The 17,447-nt window shown below is 39.0% G+C and overlaps 1 protein-coding gene across 6 annotated transcripts in view; it reads left to right on the plus strand.

Annotated features, from left to right (window-relative positions):
* The window catches only part of Irag1 (inositol 1,4,5-triphosphate receptor associated 1), a 119,240-nt gene that overhangs the window by 70,759 nt on the left and 31,034 nt on the right, over window positions 1–17,447 (plus strand). For all 6 annotated transcript variants that reach the window (XM_046438036.2, XM_046438037.2, XM_046438042.2 and 3 more), the window contains 2 exons: window positions 13,127–13,250; window positions 16,723–16,753. In XM_046438036.2, the coding sequence (XP_046293992.1) occupies window positions 13,127–13,250; window positions 16,723–16,753 (155 nt within the window). The remainder of the gene's footprint in view (window positions 1–13,126; window positions 13,251–16,722; window positions 16,754–17,447) is intronic.

The raw sequence follows: 17,447 nt of genomic DNA on the forward strand, positions 1-17,447 counted from the left end.
ACCATCCATCTCCAGAACTTCTTCATCCCCCCAGACTGAAACTCTGCATCCACTAAACACTAGCTCCCCTCTCCTGCCTCACCCAGCACTTGGCAAACACAATTCTACTTTCAGTCTCTGACAACTCTTATACAATATTATATCCTACCTCTTGTAATGTAATCATGATATACATTTTCTATAGTGCTTTCTGGAGTATACATCATTTTGCACTCTGGTTTATTTATTCCCAATAGACTAAAAAGGCAGCAATTCTTGCTCTCATCTTACAATTGAGGAAAGGTGATCCCAAGGGCTCCTGTGTCCAGATTGCATGGTTTTGCCATTGTGTGATCACTTTTGAAATGTTTTTTTTTTTTTTTTCCATATGATATTTCAGACAAACTGATACAGAAAAGGCCAGTAAGCTAGGGAGAGGTCAGTAGGGCTGCTCCAGGTGCAAAAGTACCTTATGGAACTCTCTTTGTCCTCTGTGGTACTAAGGCACCCCAGTGTACCCCAAGCTTCTCGGTTCACAGTGACCACTTCATGCTGCCCATGGTTAGTGACAGCGCAGAAGCCTTCTGTTCATGGATTGCCGTGTGCAAGTGTCCTGGGACTCACCAATGAGTTGGAAGCCCCAGTCTGAAATATAGTAACAAACACCTACCTATTCAACATGAACAAGGAGGTTTCAGGAAAGAAAAATTCCTGACAACATTTTTTAAAAACTAAGTTTTGTTTTAAATGAACCGTCTTTAGAGGAATCTTTTAAAATGAATATTTCTCTACTTTGAATTTTAAAAATTTGCTTATTAAAGCAGATTTGAAACACTTGGAAAAACTTATCTTAAAATTTCATCCACAACCCCCAAATTATGAAAAAGTGACAATTGTTATACTTTCCAATATTTACTCACATTTATAATTTTTCATATGTTGATTTGATAGTGTGCATACACTTTCCCTTTCTGCTTTGTTTTTACTTATTTATAACTAATTCCATGTATTTTGACTTGTCCTCATATTTATCATTAAAGGGTACATATTTCCTTTTGTATTAATGTATCTATTGTTGGGCATTTTAGTGTTTACAGTTCTTTTAACTATGATTAACAACCCTATTATAAACAATTTTGTACTTGTAGGGTTTTTTTTTCTTTCTTCCTTCAAGTTACTCCCTTGGCATATGCTCAGGCTTGAGATTCGCTGATTCAAAAGTGTAGAAATCTTTGCATTTATTGAATTGCCTCCCATGTATAATGCTATCTCTCTCCAGTGAATACGTATGTTTTTCTCTTAAGCTTGACCAGCTCTGGATTTTGTTATGTATTTGGTCCTATTGACCAGAATATTGTATAGTAAGAACCAGCTAATCAATAATAAGAATGACAATTACAATGTGTTGTTATTAGTGTGAAATGCCACTTCATTATTATTGTATTAATTTGCTAGTAAGTTAAAACTTTAAACTTTGAAACATTTACTTCCTTTTTTTCTTTTGGGGTGAACAGCTACTCATTTTTTTGTCCACAAATCCATTTGTGTCCTAGGCTTTTTTTGTTGTTAGTAATAAATGAAAACTCTGTACATGACAGATATTAACCCTGGCTGGCTGTGTTTTTCTCAATAATTTTTCTTTATCATTTTTTCTTTTTAATGAATTAGAGAAATTATAAAGTTTTTATACAGTCATTTTTGCTTCTTTTCCTTTGGGAATTCCTCCATTATTTTAATCATCATAAAAATATTCTGCGTAGGGAAATAGTTCTATTTTTTATTAGTTTGGTTTACCTATATCTTTGTTAATACCACTGAGCCTCATTTTGAGATATAGGTAGATCTTGTTATTGCAGTCATATTTTTAAAGATATATTTCTTCTGTGGCATAGACAGTTATATTTTACATTCTTTTGGATATATATCACAGACTAATGCCCAGATCCTGATCGATACCACATTGTAATCACTGCTTTCATGATAAGTGCAGTGGGGTTCAATCTCCCCCATTGCTCTTTTTTTTCCCCAGAATATTTGTTAATATTCAAGAATAGAGAGAGTCAATGAAAATAACAGCAAGAACAACTTAGGCAAGAACTTGGGAGATCTGAATTTGTGTCCCAACCCAGAAACCAATTAATGGATCTTTATATGTTCCTCAACCTCTCGGGGTCTCCATTCGCATTAGAAACTGATACCATTTTGTGTAACATTTTAATTGTGGCTGCTCTAAACCTACACATTGTATTCAGAAGAACTGCCAGAGTTTTGTTGGTCTTAAAATTTATAGATCTTTTTAAATTTGCAAACAAATAGTTCTCATTCAGGCACAGCATTTGTCCTTCTGATAATTTAGGTATTCCCCTAAAAATTTTGAGGTCCTTTGTGGGCATTACCCTTGTGTCTTCTATATGGTTTGTACTTCGCCTGTTTATTTATGAAGCAGAGTCATTTTTATTAGATTTTCTAGCTGATAATTAGTGGCACAGATGAATGCCGCCGCTCAGTTTCTTACATAATAAACATTACTTAACATGGTGGACTGATTACTACGGTGACTAACTGGTGTGGTTACTAGAGGGATTGCTACAGGCTAAGCATGGGACAATGCTGGACTTTAGAAAGTGGCGTGGCCTTCTGCTTATTTTTCAGCTGAAGATATTGAAGTTTAGGGAGGTGAAAGTCATGTGGTTACTAATTACTAAAACCAGGATTGAAGCCCAGATGTGCACAACTTCAGGGGCCACTTGGCACATCTTGTTTAATCAACCCACCTGTTCTCTTTATTTTATCCAACTCACCATTTGTCTTAGTTGTATGTGCATGTGTGTACATTTCTCTGTGTGTACCTGTGTGTGTTTTATTACTTTGGCAGCATTCTCTAATTTGATAATGGCGACAGGCAGAACATTATTTGCCTTATTTATCTTTTTAGTTAAATTTTTTTTCCTCAAAAATCATATTAAACAAATGTACTATTTGTTTATATGTACTATTTAAATTTTTATTTATTATTTGATATTTATATTATTTGATATCATACAATATCTAATAGTAATAAAATATAAAATATGAATGAAACAAATATGGTGTTTGGGCTGGGAAACCACACTCACCTCTTTTTTTTAATTCTTTTTAGATATATATGACAGTACAGTGTATTTTGACATATTATATAAAACATGATATTGTTTCATATTTTATATTATTTTATGTATTTACCCAAGGTAATAGTTTTCTCCTCCAAGTTTCAAGATTGAATTTTACCAAATGTCCTTTGGATATCTATTGAAAAAATTCATATGAATTATTTTATATAATTTATTTAATAATTTTCCATAAATGGAAATAAACCTTTATTTCTGGTGTTCTTACTTCTGGGTACTGGAATAAACTCATTTAATCATGACATGTTTTCTTTTATATGTTCTACCAAATTCTCAATATTGGTGTCTCTTTTAAAGTATTGTGCAACTTTCCTGCTTAGGTAAAATAAAATCTAAATTATTGTAACATAGAGAACCCCAATACAATAACGTGTTGGAGAGTGGAGGTTGTTTCACTCTGGAGTAAAAGTTCCAAAGTGAGCTGTTCAAATATCAGTTGCCGCTGCTCCAAGCAAGCAATCTGGGACCCTGGTTTCTTCCCTGTTGTCATTTTGCCATGGCCTGTGGTGTTAGACTAGCTACAAAGTCAAAGCTGAATCAGAGCTTGGTTCTCACTACATGGAAGGAGAAAGAGTGGAGATCCAAAATAGATAGATAGATAGATAGATAGATAGATAACTGGGGTAGGGATTGCATACCTCTTTTTATCTGCAATTGTGTAGAGGCTGATGTCACATGACCATAAATAGCAGAAAGGGAATCTAGGGACCTGGTTGCTAGCCAGACAGCTGGCCATATGCCCAAATTAAACTCCATCCAGTTGGGCAGATTTTCATGGGTGTCTAGGTGCTTATCATATTGTCTTTTTACTTAAAATATACTTACCTATATTTAACATATATGGAACTTTTTAATTTTAAAATTGTTTTATAGTATTGCACAAAGAACTGATATAAATACGTATATTTTTCCACACTCACCTTTTATTTTATTCTTTTTGATATACATGACAGTAGAGTACATTTTGAAATATTATATATACATGGGGGTATAATTCCCATTCTTGTAGTTGTGCATGATGTGGAGTTACACTGTTCGTGTATTCATATATGAACATAGGAAAGTTATGTCTGATTCATTCTACTGTCTTTCCTAAACCCATCTCCCCTACCTTCCCTTCATTCCCCCTTGTCTAATCCAATGAACTTCTATTGTTTCCTCACCCACTCCCCTTACAGTGTGTTAGCATCCACATATCAGAGAAAATATTCAGCCTTTTGGTTTTCTGGGACTGGCTGATTTCACTTAGCATGATAGTCTCCAGTTTCATCCATTTACCTGCAAATGCCATAATTTCATTCTTCTTTATGGCTTAGTAATATTCCATCATGTATATATGCCACATTTTCTTTATTCATTCATCTGTTGAAGGGCATGTAGGTTGGTTCAATAGCTTAGTTATTGTGAATTAAGTCTCTATAAACATTGATTATTCTGACCTCTTAGTAGTATCTATATTATTTCTACTTTTTCTCTATTACTAAAAAATTGTATAATGAACATTGTCCTACATGTATCTTTATAGAAATGCATGTTTTCCTAAGGGATATTATTCTATAAGTGCAATTGATTGATCAAAAGGTATTTACATTTAAATGTATAACATAGTGCCAAATTAGCTTACAAAAGATTTTGCCAATTTAAACATGTACTATCTACAGCAGAACCTCACTATCCAATATTATTAAAGAATAAACTGGATCTTAAAAGTAAAATGATCAGGTAAATGAATGATTCCTATTAGCACAAATTTAACCATGGTAGGTCTTTAATAAATGCAAGCTTCCTCTTAACTTTCTCTCAGTTTGATAGTGTGGATGGTTAAGAGTTCAAGCTTCATCATTTACTAGCTGCAAAGCCTTGAGAAAGTTTCTCATTTTCTTGGTGCCTCCGTTTGCTCATCTATAAAATGGGGATTATATTGGCACCTGCTTTACTGAGCTGGTATAATGCTTTGTGTGATACTAGTCTTTAGTCCAGCAGGCACCTGACTGTAGAACTCTATCTTGTTGACCAAGGGACTTTTTTTTTTTTTTAACTCTGATCCACAGTGATAGGTCAGTGAAGGAGATGTGGGCAGCTGTACATTTGGACTGCCATTTACAGAATTCCTTTTCTTACATTCTGAAAGCCCCTTTCCCCACCAGGACAAAAGTCTCTGGGAGCACTCTGAGAGCTGGCCCAGAGAGTATTTACAGGTTCTTAATTCAACAATGCATATGAGCTCATGGGGAAAACTCGAGTCTCTTAAGATGCTTGCTGGCTGTTCCTTTGGGAAATGGGGTAGATTCTTATCAGAACATTCTGGAGTCTTCAGAACTTTGGCTCTCCTTCAGTTTCTGAGAACTGGGAGGCTCTTTTCCCTGCTGCATCTGATCTGTCCAACAATCCAACCAGTTCCTTTGTCTTTGTTTGTTCTTTGATCACTTGCAGGCTATTTCAGGACAAAGATGTGCGGCTGACGTGAGCCAGGGCTCACGTTATATGATACAATGCATTAGATGAAAAAGACTTAGGGCCTACTCTCAAGGGGAGGGTCTTGTCCAGCTATCATCCAGTCATCTCAGCTACCTCAACAGCCTCCTAACCAGCCTCTCAGCCTGCACTCCTGACCCCCTCACCCCAACCAGTCCCTCAGCCTGCACTCCTGACCCCCTCACTTACCTCAGACCATGACCACAGAGCCAGAGGAATCTCTGAAATAAAAATCTGTTTCAGTGTGTTCAGAGGCTTTATTCTGCTCTTAGGATGAGCACTTGAATCCTTAGTGGGACCTATAAGGCCTCGTGTGGTGAACCCACTTAGCTCCCAGCATCTTCTGGGGCTACTCTCCCTCTCACTGTTAACATTTGTCCTTCTTTCAGCCTCTCATTCCTCACCCTTTTTAGGCTTGGCACATGCTATTCCCTCTACATGGAATGTTCTGCCTCTTTGCCTAATGAGCTCCCATTTATTCCTAAATTATCTAGTCAAAAGTCACTTTTCTATGGAAAGCTTTTCTGGCACCTCCAGTTCTCTTCTTTGTAAAATTTATCAGAGTATAAAATGAAATGTTTAGATTTTTCTCTGATTAACCTCTGTACCCTCAGATAATAAGCTCTCAGAGGACAGTCGTGTTCCAATTTTGCCTGGAACTTAGTAAGCACCTCAGTAGATGTGCTTACTAATACAAGGGTTGACAAAGTCACTACAGTACATGGTGATAAGACTTAAAAAAATATTTTAAAAAATTGTATAGATGCAGTAAACAGATTTGCAATGCAAGCTCTCATCTTGAGTGCTTTATTTTCTCCTGACCTGAGCAACAGTTATTAGATCACTGTATCATGAGGAAATGGTCAATTCAAAACACAGACCACAGAGTCCCCAGCCTGCCATTAGGTTTGAACAACTGAGCAATTTTGGCATTATGTCTAGAGGGTTAATAGTTTAGAGCAAAAGGCAATGGTTTTAAATTGTACATTTTTTTTCTTTCAAATGTTCAGATTTATTTCTTTGGGAGAGCAATTTCAATGTATAGAATCTAAGCCATTCTTAAGCTGTTGAACTGGGAGACCAAAGGAGGAAAAAAAAATAGAATGTAAATTACTTAGGAACAAAGAGGAAGAAGCAGCCCTCTCAGTAGGGGTGGATTGGGGAAGGTTTCAAGAGGAGCAGCTTCAATCTGAGGAAGAGCAGACCATCCTGGGCAGGGGGTCAGTGGGAACAAAGATATGTAGGTATAATCTAGTGCTTGGCATGTTTCAGGAACAGAAGGAATCCCAGGTGAATCAAGTGTGAGCCGTGTGGCCCCAGAGATGGGCAGTGGGGCTGGAGCAGTGGGCCAAGATGAGGGAGGCTGAAGTCTTTGCTGGCCAAAGCTGATGAGTTTGAACTTCATCTAGGACACTTTGGAAAACCAGAGACACCTGAAGGTGAGGTAGCTCAGGATCCAATCCATCGGTTAGAATCATTCTGGACAGATTACAAAAGATAGCTTGAGACAGAAGAGGCTGGAGGCCAAGGGACACCGTGTAGGAGGACAGGGAAACAGTGAGGAGATGGTATAAATGTCAGGAGGACAGTTGGAGAGGCAAGCTTAGCAGATTTGACAAGGGGGATGAGGGTGAAGGGGAGACTGAAAGACCCCAGGCATCCACATGCACAGCTACGTCGTAGATGGTGACATTAGTCAGGACTGGGAGCATGAGAGGGGAGCTCGCTAGAATAGACAGAGTGTTTGGATTTGGATACAGGAATGCTCATAGGAAACAGCCGGGATGCAACTGTCTAACAGAACTGCTTTTGCATCCTGGCTCTCCCACTAACCAGGTGGGCCCTGGGGAATCTACTTAGCATAGATGAGCTTCAGTTTCCCTGGCGAGGGGCTTATTTACTTTGCAGGGCTACTGTGAGAGATAAATAAGAATGAGCATCTAATGTGTAGCTGATGATAAATGGTGGCTATTGAAGTTATTTCATTCTCTTTATCCAGGAGGTCATGCCTAAGATGTGGCTGGATATCTGGATCTGGATTTTGAGAGAGTTGAGGGCTGAGGCAGAGAAGTAGATTGATGGGCAGTCCTTCCAGATAGTCCTAGAGTGGGCTCAGAGTCTCATATCTCACACAGAGCAGAGCCCTTCCTGAGAAGACAGATATGCAGAAAATTTATTCCAACCAGTAGCCTTGGCTTTGGAGGATCATCCTGTGTTCAGAACATCTTTAACAAAGCCCCAAAGTTTATTTTCCTCAAATCCCTGAGATGTCCAGAAACCAGTGTTTTCATTAGGATGAGCAAGTATAAGCAGATGTTTTGAAACGTTAAAAATGGTTCATGCTCATTATTAAGAATTTCAACTCATAATGAAAGATACAAAGAAGAAAGTAAAAAGTAGCTTACACCAAAAACCCCCTCCCTACAAATACAGAAGGAGGAAAGGAGGGAGATTAGACTAGATGAACTTTTTCAAAATAAAAAAAAATTACAACTTAATTGAGTTTGAATTAAAGTGAAGTGAAACTATAGGACTTGCTGAATTTTGGTAATTGCTTCCTCCAAAGAGAAGAAATTAGTTTCTAAAAGTTTTGAAATTGTATTATGAAATTCATTAGGGGTTTGGAGTTGTGGTCGGTTTCTGCATGTTTTAAATCCAGATGGTTATTCTAAACTTTGTACCCAGCACTTGTTTTAACCAGGTAAGACACACAAACCAGAGAAATAATTCTTAGGAAGGAAGATGTTTATACTCACAGATTCCCCAAAACAGGAGATACAGCCCACCTTGGCGCAAGGCCACCTGGGCAAGGACCAGGGTTAGTCAAGAGGCAGAGGAGGGAGGGCAGAATATAACCAAGGCCTTTACTGGGGTTTTCATGGGAAGGAATGGGCAAGGGAGGGGAGGGGTACCCTGAGTAAGCTTAGGATTGGATAGCTTGAATAATATTGTCAGGCTTGGCTAGAGGGGAGGTGTCTGGTCGTCAGGTCCTTGTTCCTGGGTGCTCTAGAGCAGGAAGACTACTGGCTTGGAGTGTGTGAGTTTGATAAAGGAAATGGTTGGGTGCAGGTTCTGGATTGGTTGGTTTGTATATTAAAGCTGAACTTGAAAGAAACTTGGCTTCTATCTCCAGAAATTACTTAGCCTTGGAAAGGCAGTATCTCCAGGATTAAGGCCCCAAACGCCTGACACCAAGAATAAAAACAAGAACATTTTGTCACTACGATGGTCCTAGTGACTTCCTGGGGGAAAAGATGAAAATGGCAGCATTTCTTCCCACCTTTATAATACTTCCTGCCTTTTATGTCACTACCTATACATGTGCTGAATTCTCCTTTGTTTATTGTCAAGGTTATAGCTTTTATATTCCATTCTGCAGCCATGGTTTTTACAGTTGTTCAGCCTTGGACTTACATGTAAAAGGATGTCATGTTCACCACTGGTACTTTTACCATGGCTCACCATCCCCAAATTGATTTTATTTTTTCCTTGGTTAACTGGAATTTCATGATCATAGTTTTCTCAGGAGGGATGAGAGATGCTATATTCCCTGAGTTCTAACATGTTTGTAAATGTTGTTCAGGTCTTGAACAATAACTTACACAATTGTAAAATCCTTCCCCTTAGAGCTCTGTAGATTTGCTCCACTGACTTCAGTAGAGAAATCTAAGGCTAGCTGTTTGCCTGCACTCCTTAGCAATCACCTCCCCGTAATTGGTATCTTACTTTTCTGTGACGGCTCCTGGAGAAGCATTTCTTTATCTACCTATCTTCTTATGCCAAATGCCCCTTACCTACAAATTCAGGAGGAATGGGGGAGGGAGATGAGACTAGATATACTTTTTTTAAAATTGAAATACATTTTTTTAATAGGAGGTCAACTTACAACTTCAGCTTTCCCCTCATTTCAGGAAATTTTTTCTTCTGTTATATCTTTAAATACGTTCTTTGTTTCACTGGTGTGCCTCACTATTCCAGAGAGAACATAATCTATACAGTTGGTCAACAGTGTCTCAACTCCAGGTTCATATTCCATCTCTATATACGTCATTCTTTTGTTAGATTTTTTTTAATTGTAGATGGACACAATGCTTTATTCTATTTATTTGTTTTTATGTGGTGCTGAGGATCAAACCCAGTGCCTCACAAGTACTAGGCAAGTGCTCTACCACTGCCCCAGTCCCATGCTTCATTCTTTCTTTTCTTCCTTGCATTCCTTATGATCATTCAATCTCTCTCACCTTCCTTACTAATTCTATTTGAAGCTCTATATGTTATATTTCATATTATTATATTTAATTTTCCAAACTTTGGTTACTTCTGTATTTTCCAGTTCTGTTATTTTGATCTTCAATTTCTTTCCTTATGTAGAAACCCTCTTTTATCTCTGTATGATCTTCTCATCTCATCCTTCCTTTCTTATTTTAGTTTTTTTTTTTCAGGTTCTAATTTCTCCTAGAGTCAACAAATTTCTGGCATATATTTTGCACAGAAATGCATTTTTGCATTTTGATTTTTTTTGCAGCTATGTTTCCATCCTGACATCTGTCTCCTACATGTTTCCCTTTTTTCTTCCTTTTTACCTTCCTTCCTTCTGTCCTTCCTCTTTTAACTTTAGTATTTTTGTATAGCTGCCATACATTGGTTTTCATTTTCTTTCTTTCTGATCTGGACATTTCTACTTGGGTTTTCTTTTGCCCACATACATTGTGTGGGTTATTTTTCATTGACTTCTTTGTACCTTGTCTGAGATCTCATTACCCTTCCTTCAGCCCTTTAGTTGAAGACTGGGTATTTTGTGTCTGTCTGCTTGTTACTGGTAGAGAAAAGGGGAAGTTCAGACAGAGCTGTGAATAGTAGTGTTTGCAGGACTGGTTTTTGCTCTTTTCTATAGCCCCCAAACTTGGGTTTATTAAAGCAGATTGGGGGTGTATCTGTTTCCTTGGTGGGGAATTGTGAGCTTTGGATTGCTTCTCCAACTCAGGGGACTTTTAGAGACAACCTGTCCAGGGGTTTATCTTTAGACTAAGCCCATCCTCCCAGGAGCCACTCATTCCTCTGCCAGGCAAAGGAAGGAAAAAACATCAAAATCCAAGACATTTGGTCACTATGCCAGTTTCAGAAGTGGGGTGGGGGTGGGGATGGCTTCAATTGGGGATTTCCATGTTTCCCCCGCCAATCACTCCATCCGAGGAGCTTGTCTTATTTTTAATCTTCCTTTCTGGTAAATCCCTCTATATTGTTCAAGATAAGCAACTCAGATAGAATTCTGTGTAATCATTCTGCTTTTCCTCTCCCCTCTGAGCTAGTAAGAAATGCTAAATGGCAACACAGTTGTTCCTCTCTTTTTCCTTCCTTAAAGCATTGGTGTGGTGGGATGGAGACCCTCTAACCTGGAAAACCTGTGAGTGTCCTCCTCAGGCAGCCACTCACCCCTCCATCCACTTCCCTGCTGTTCTGTGTCATTGCACTGCATCAGAATTTCTCCTCTCACATCTTTTCAGAACTCATTCTTTGGGGGAGGACCAAAAAAAGAGTTGTCAAGGGTGGGAGCTCAGTGTGTATTATAGTAATTTCTGTCTTTCTCTAAACATTATTTTTAAAGAGTGTTGCCATTTCCTGTATTTGAACATTGCTGGTGTATTTTTGGTTGATTTTTAAATTTTTTTGTTGCTAATTTGGTCCCATTCAGGAGGAGAGTGGTTGATTCTGAGATGCACCAATTCTGGGATCACTCTTAAGGGAGTTATTTTAACAAGAGTTAGAATCACTAAGTAGTTCCTTTTGTCTTCTTTCTTCTTTCCTCCCTCCCTCCCTCCCTGCCTCCCTCCCTTCCATCCTTCCTTCCTTCCCCCTTAACCTAAGGGACTTTTCTAGGCAAAAGCCCCTGGTACAGTTCCACTCAATTATTAGGCTTCACATTGTTCGGTCTATCATACACGGTTCTCAGCAGCCCACAGCATAATTGGTTCTCTGCTGAGTGTGGTGGAGCAATGCCAGAGGTAGCACAAGGTTGGCCATCTGTCACCTGGAAATATCAGAGAGCAATAATTGCCTATCAACCGAAGAGTTGACAGGTAGCTAAGAGTATATCTAGTCAATGTTAAACCAAAAAAACAAACAAACAAAAAATCATTGTTGACGATCTCTGACAGATGGCCCTGCAGTCTGTGCTTGGATACCTTGAAAATCAGGGAACCCATGAACATCATTCTGTTATTAGAAAGCTAAAAGTATTTAAAAATTCTTAACCTTGAGCCCAACTCTATCCTCTTTTCTCTACATGGCTCCTTTGGTGAGGTTTCTATTCACATGGCTCCTAATCTTAGGGCTATTTGGATTGTTGCTATAACTAGTCCTGATCTCCAGCCTGGCCTACAGTCCTGGAAAATGACCAAGCAGGTTGGAAATCTGCTAGGTCAAAGCCCATGATAGGGATAAATGTAAATTCCTGAATGCAAATGGAAAACAATCATTGTATGGGATTAGGATACCTAATTAAAAAATTAAATTAAATTAAAAAGAAATTGGAGGCTTTGACTTAACCCTAGTAAACTATGAACCCATAGCAAGGCATAGAAAGTCTACATTGTATGAATAACGAATGTCAATGTCAAAGTCACTTTCTAATGTCCTCCTATGCTGAGCTTGTTAGAGCACACCTAGGCCTCCAAAACAGCAAACCAGGATGCAGGCATAAACCTTGGATCATGGTCGGCCACACGGAGAAGCTAGAAGGGCTGGAGGCTGCAGAAGGGAAGCTCTGAAGAGATGCAAGAGGTGTCTTCAAATAAGAGAAAGATTTATGAGATCACAGCACAGATCCAGCCTGGTTTCAGGATATAACAAAAGGCTGTTCCTTGGCTCTGTTGCTAGTAGGCATCTATATTTTAGAGATATGTAAAAGGGCCTTGAGGTCCTGGACCTTAACTTTGTCTTAGACATTCCCTGTTTCTTTTCTTATCTATGAAGCTTTGAAACCAAATGCTGATTTCTAGGTGGGAACTAGAAAATAGAACTTTTGAATATACATAAGGAAAAATAACTGGATATGAGACCTCCTGAGAAATTGCCAGGTAGAGAGTTTTTTCCCACTCACTTATTATAGCCAAACAGGCAACCAGTTTTCAGTTGCCAAAAAACAACATCTGTTCCCAGACATAAGATCATGCTTGATACGGTGGGGAACTATGGGAAGAAAGAATTTGAAACAGGCAGACCTAGGTCTGAAGTCTGGCTATGCCATTTACTCTGCCTGTAATCTTGAGCAAGTTACTTAACCTTGTTGAGCCTTGGCTAAGCTACCTGTAAAACAGGAGGATGATGTTCTAGCTCATTGGTTCATTGTGATAAATAAGATGATAATTATGAAAACTCTTATCATCTAACTAGGTGTTTATAAGTGTTAAAATTCTTCCTCCCCACCCCACCCCCGAAAGTAGCTGCCAATAGTTTTATTGTGACTTCAAAAAGACATTTCAAAAGAAAGCACTTTCATTTTTCAGGGATCCCTTCTGAATTCTCCCCAACTATTGAGGAAGAAGAGTCAAAGAGTGGTTTGGATGTCATGCCAAATATTTCTGATGTGCTGCTGCGCAAACTGCGAGTCCACAAGTCCCTCCCTGGAAGGTAAAATCAAAACTTGGATTGCAGAAGAGCTGTATTGGGTGGTGCCTGTGTTAGATTCTAGGTGGGACACAGAGAACTAATCTTGGTTCTTAATCCCAGAAGGGCTAAAGTCCAGTGGTCCAGGAAGGGGTAATGAATTCAAAACAAAAAAAAATAAGAAAGGGCCAAACTAGGAGTTTCCATCTGAAAGAGTATGCGGGATTCACAGGTGGGCATAGCCCTTTGGACATAGGGCCACCAGAAACTCATTGTAGCAGATGATGCAGGCTTTGTGACGGGAGAGATGGGTTTCAATCCAGATAGTCCACTTACCTATAACTGAGAGAGTTTAGGTCTGAGATTTGCATAAATGGAGCAACCACATGAAGAATGATTGCTTAAAAAACCCACCAGACTTCTTCCACTCCTTGAGGGTAGTGCCTTTGCTTTCTGAGCTGTGGTTTCCTTCCTTTCACAACAGAGGTCATAAGTACTCTGTCATTGGTGGAGTGTGATGCTGGCTAAATGAGATCATGTGTGATCAGGGAGTTATGACATAACAGGCCCTTGAGAGCTGAGCTAAAAAGTGAACAGTTTGGGTATTTGAGAAAATACTATGCTATAAAGACCACGAAATAAGGCACAAACAGACAATGACATAGGAGAGAAATATTGAGTGGGGGTCAAGGAAGTTCTCTGTGATGATCTAATAAATCTGAGATACACAAATGACAAAACAAGATATCCAGGCAAATATTTTGGTGAAAAATTTTTCAAACCAAAAACATTAGTAATTTCAACAAATGGTGGTGGGACAGATAGTCACATGCAAAAGATTGAACTTACAGGCTGGGGTTGTAGCTCAGTGATAGAGTGCTTGCCTCCCATGCATGAGGCCCTGGGTTCAATCCCTAGCACCACATTAAAAATAAAAACAAATAAAAGTAAAGATAGTGTGTCCATCTACAACCAAAAACAATATTTAAAAAAAAGAGTGAACTTATAACCCTACCTCACACAGTACACACAAAAAAATTTAACTCAAAATGGACCATAGAACTAAGTTTAAGATATGACACTATAAAGTTCTTAGAAGAAAACAGGAATAAATCTTCATGACGTTGAGTTAGTGCATGTTTTTTTAGATGTGATGCCAAAAATATAAGACAAAAGGTAAAGGGGCTGGAGATGTGCTCACAGCACTTGCCTAGCATGTGTGAGGCCCTGGATTCAATCCCCAACACCACCAAAAAAATTAAAAGAAAAAAGAAAGAAAGAAAAAGGGTTAAACAAACAAATGAATAGTACTTCATCCAAATAAAAAACTTCTGTGCTAACAAACAATGCCATCAAGAAAGTGAAAGGCAACCCACAGAATGAGAGAAAATATTTACAAATTCTTAATCTGATAACGAACTTGTTTCTCTATCAAGAGTTCTTATAATGCAACAAAAGGACAAATTATTGTCCTTTTTCCTCAAATAACCAAAGATTTAAATAGACATGTCTTCAAAGAAGATATACAAGGAGTCACATGAAAAGACATTCTGTCCCTTCAGAGGTGTGTGGCTCTGCCTCCTAGCTGCCAACACCAGTTTATAAGGCCTAGTTCTGCTTCAGGAACTGGCTGGGCATGGGGCTTCTTGGCTTAAATCACACACCTCCCTGAGTCCTGCTGCGCCCACCTGGGAGTACCACATACCATAAAACAAACCAATAAAAAAACACAGTTGGGTGTGTTCAAGAGCAAAAAAGCAGTCAACAAAGTAGTTGTTTCTGAGTCAACAAAGTAGGAGGATAAAGGAATAAAGTTAGATTAATTATTTATGAAAATAGGCAGAATTGCACATAATACATAAAGCCAGGAGTCAGAGGCACTCTCAGTAAGCTTTGAGGAATCATGTAGAGAGTGTGTGATGCTCTATAAGAATATGTGGTAAGAGTGAGTCGGCCCTCAGAGGAAAGGGCCTGCCGGGTGGGGCTGTGACCAGGGCTGTAACATAGCACATCTTTGCAGCTGTTTATCTCCTGTCCTGCTCTCGGCTGACTTGGTGGCCGTGGGGTCTTGTTGCCTCATCCTAACAGGAAGGCTCTCACAGTCCCTCCTGGAGGGTGAGAACCAGCCCCTTGCAGAGATGGCTGACCCCTACCTTTTATCTCAGGTCCCTCTGCACCCATCAAAGGGAGGAAGCTGTGTTTCCTGTGAAGCTTATTGATGGCAAGCTCTCTTGCCAAGTCCTGTGACACTGGTCGGACCCCTCCCGGCCTCCCCACCCAGCACAGGAAAGGGCCTGTGCATTATTTACATTATCTGGGTTTCAGAATACGTCCAGCTTTAGTTACTAGCAGGAACAGAGGTGGCAGCCACACAGCATGGGCATGCAGATAAAGGAACTGCTTTCTGGGGACAGGCTGTGGGACCTGCACACGACAAGCAACTTCTTGGAAGGGCCCCTTTGTACCAACTGGGACTCCTTTGACATTCTGATTCCTGCCATCAGAGGGTCTTATCATGGAGAAGAGCTCAAGATACTCTTTCCTATCTTTAACTCTTTGGCCACATGGAACTTTGTCACAGCGCTCAAGAATGAAAAGGTCAGACTTTGCAGACCTAGGTCGTCCAAGGAAAACTGTAACAGCAACTTGGATGTATACATAGTTTGTAAATTACAAATGCATATGCACTTATTAATTCCTCATAGCAAGCCTGTGAATGAATAGTGACAGTAGCTAACATTTCCTGGGTAATACTGAATGTGGATGTCCTTTAGCAGTTGGCCCTCGGGATTCATGAAGAATTGGTTTCAGGACCCACCCCCTTCTGCATGGATACCAAAAATCTGCAAATGCTCAAGTCCCTTGTTTAAAATAACGTAGTATTGCATATATTATAGACATCCTCCTGTGGATTTTAAATAATTTCTAAGTGACTTATAATATCTGGTGCAAGGGCAATGCTATGTAAATAAGAATTTTACTGTATTATTTAAAGACTATGACCAAAATAGTCTGCACGTCTTCAGTACAGACACAATTTTCCTGAATATTTTCGATCTGCAGCTAGCTAAATCCAGGAATGTAGAACCCACAGATATGGAGGGCTGCCTGTATTTATGGGCACATACCCCTGCATACTACATACATTCGCATATTTTTTATTAGACTTCTGCAAGGTAGATAATATTATTTCCATTTTACAGAGGAGCAAGCTAGCACTTACAGAGATTAAATAACTTATCCAAGGTCATAGAGGTAGAAGTGACATTGCTGGAGGACTGACCCCAGGATCTAATGTTTTCTTCAATGCTACCTCTGCAAGGATCAGAGTCTCATAAAAGACAAAGAACACAAATGGGACTCTGCCGTATTCCCATCTCACCAACTCAGCTTACTCTATTTCTGAAAACACTTGTCGGCTGGTCGTTCAAAGTCACCTTGTAGTTTATTTACTGGGCTGGATAAAGTTCATATGTGTGTTCTCTCTTTTTCACAGCACCCCTCCACTCACTGAAAAGGAAGTTGAGGTAAGTGATTCAGGTGCTTTATGCAATTGAGTGCCTTCGATTAACTCAGCTTATTCAAAACATCTCTTCCTCCAGCCCCGATCCTTACATTTTTACACAAAAAGCAAGAACAAATGACCCTGAATAACATGGATATTCATACCCAACTGCTGAACCAACAAGATTCCCCTCTTGCTCCTGTTAATGGAGGATTTGGTCAGAGGTGAGAAGGTAGTTGGAAATTCCATGTTCCTTTGAGGAGTGTATGTTTTTGAAGTGTACATTTTTGATGCACGAGTTCAGCTGGAAGGCTGCAGAAGTATATCAAATATTTTTTGCAGGAGTAAAAGATGATAAGATTTCTTTTTTTGTCTTTTAAAAATAGCTTTTATTATTTTAGAGCAGTTTTGGTTTATAGCAAAATCAAACAGAAAGTACAGAGATTTCCCAAATACCCTCTAACACTATATATCCACAGTCTTTTTTTATTTAATTGATCTTATTTTTTTAAATACACAACAGTGGAATGCATTACAATTTTTATTACACATATAGAGCACAATTTTTTATATCTTTGTATATAAAGTATATTAACGCCAATTCATGTCTTCATACATGTACTTTGGATAGTAATGTCCATCACATTTCACCATCCTTGCTAATCCCCTGCCTCCTCCCTTTCCCTGTCACCCCTCTTCCCTATCTAGAATTCATC

This window comes from Marmota monax, unplaced genomic scaffold (assembly GCF_021218885.2).
Source record: "Marmota monax isolate L192 unplaced genomic scaffold, Marmota_monax_Labrador192_F-V1.1 WCK01_AAM20220418_F8-fsc00061, whole genome shotgun sequence".
In the NCBI taxonomy this organism is placed as follows: Eukaryota; Metazoa; Chordata; class Mammalia; order Rodentia; family Sciuridae; genus Marmota; species Marmota monax.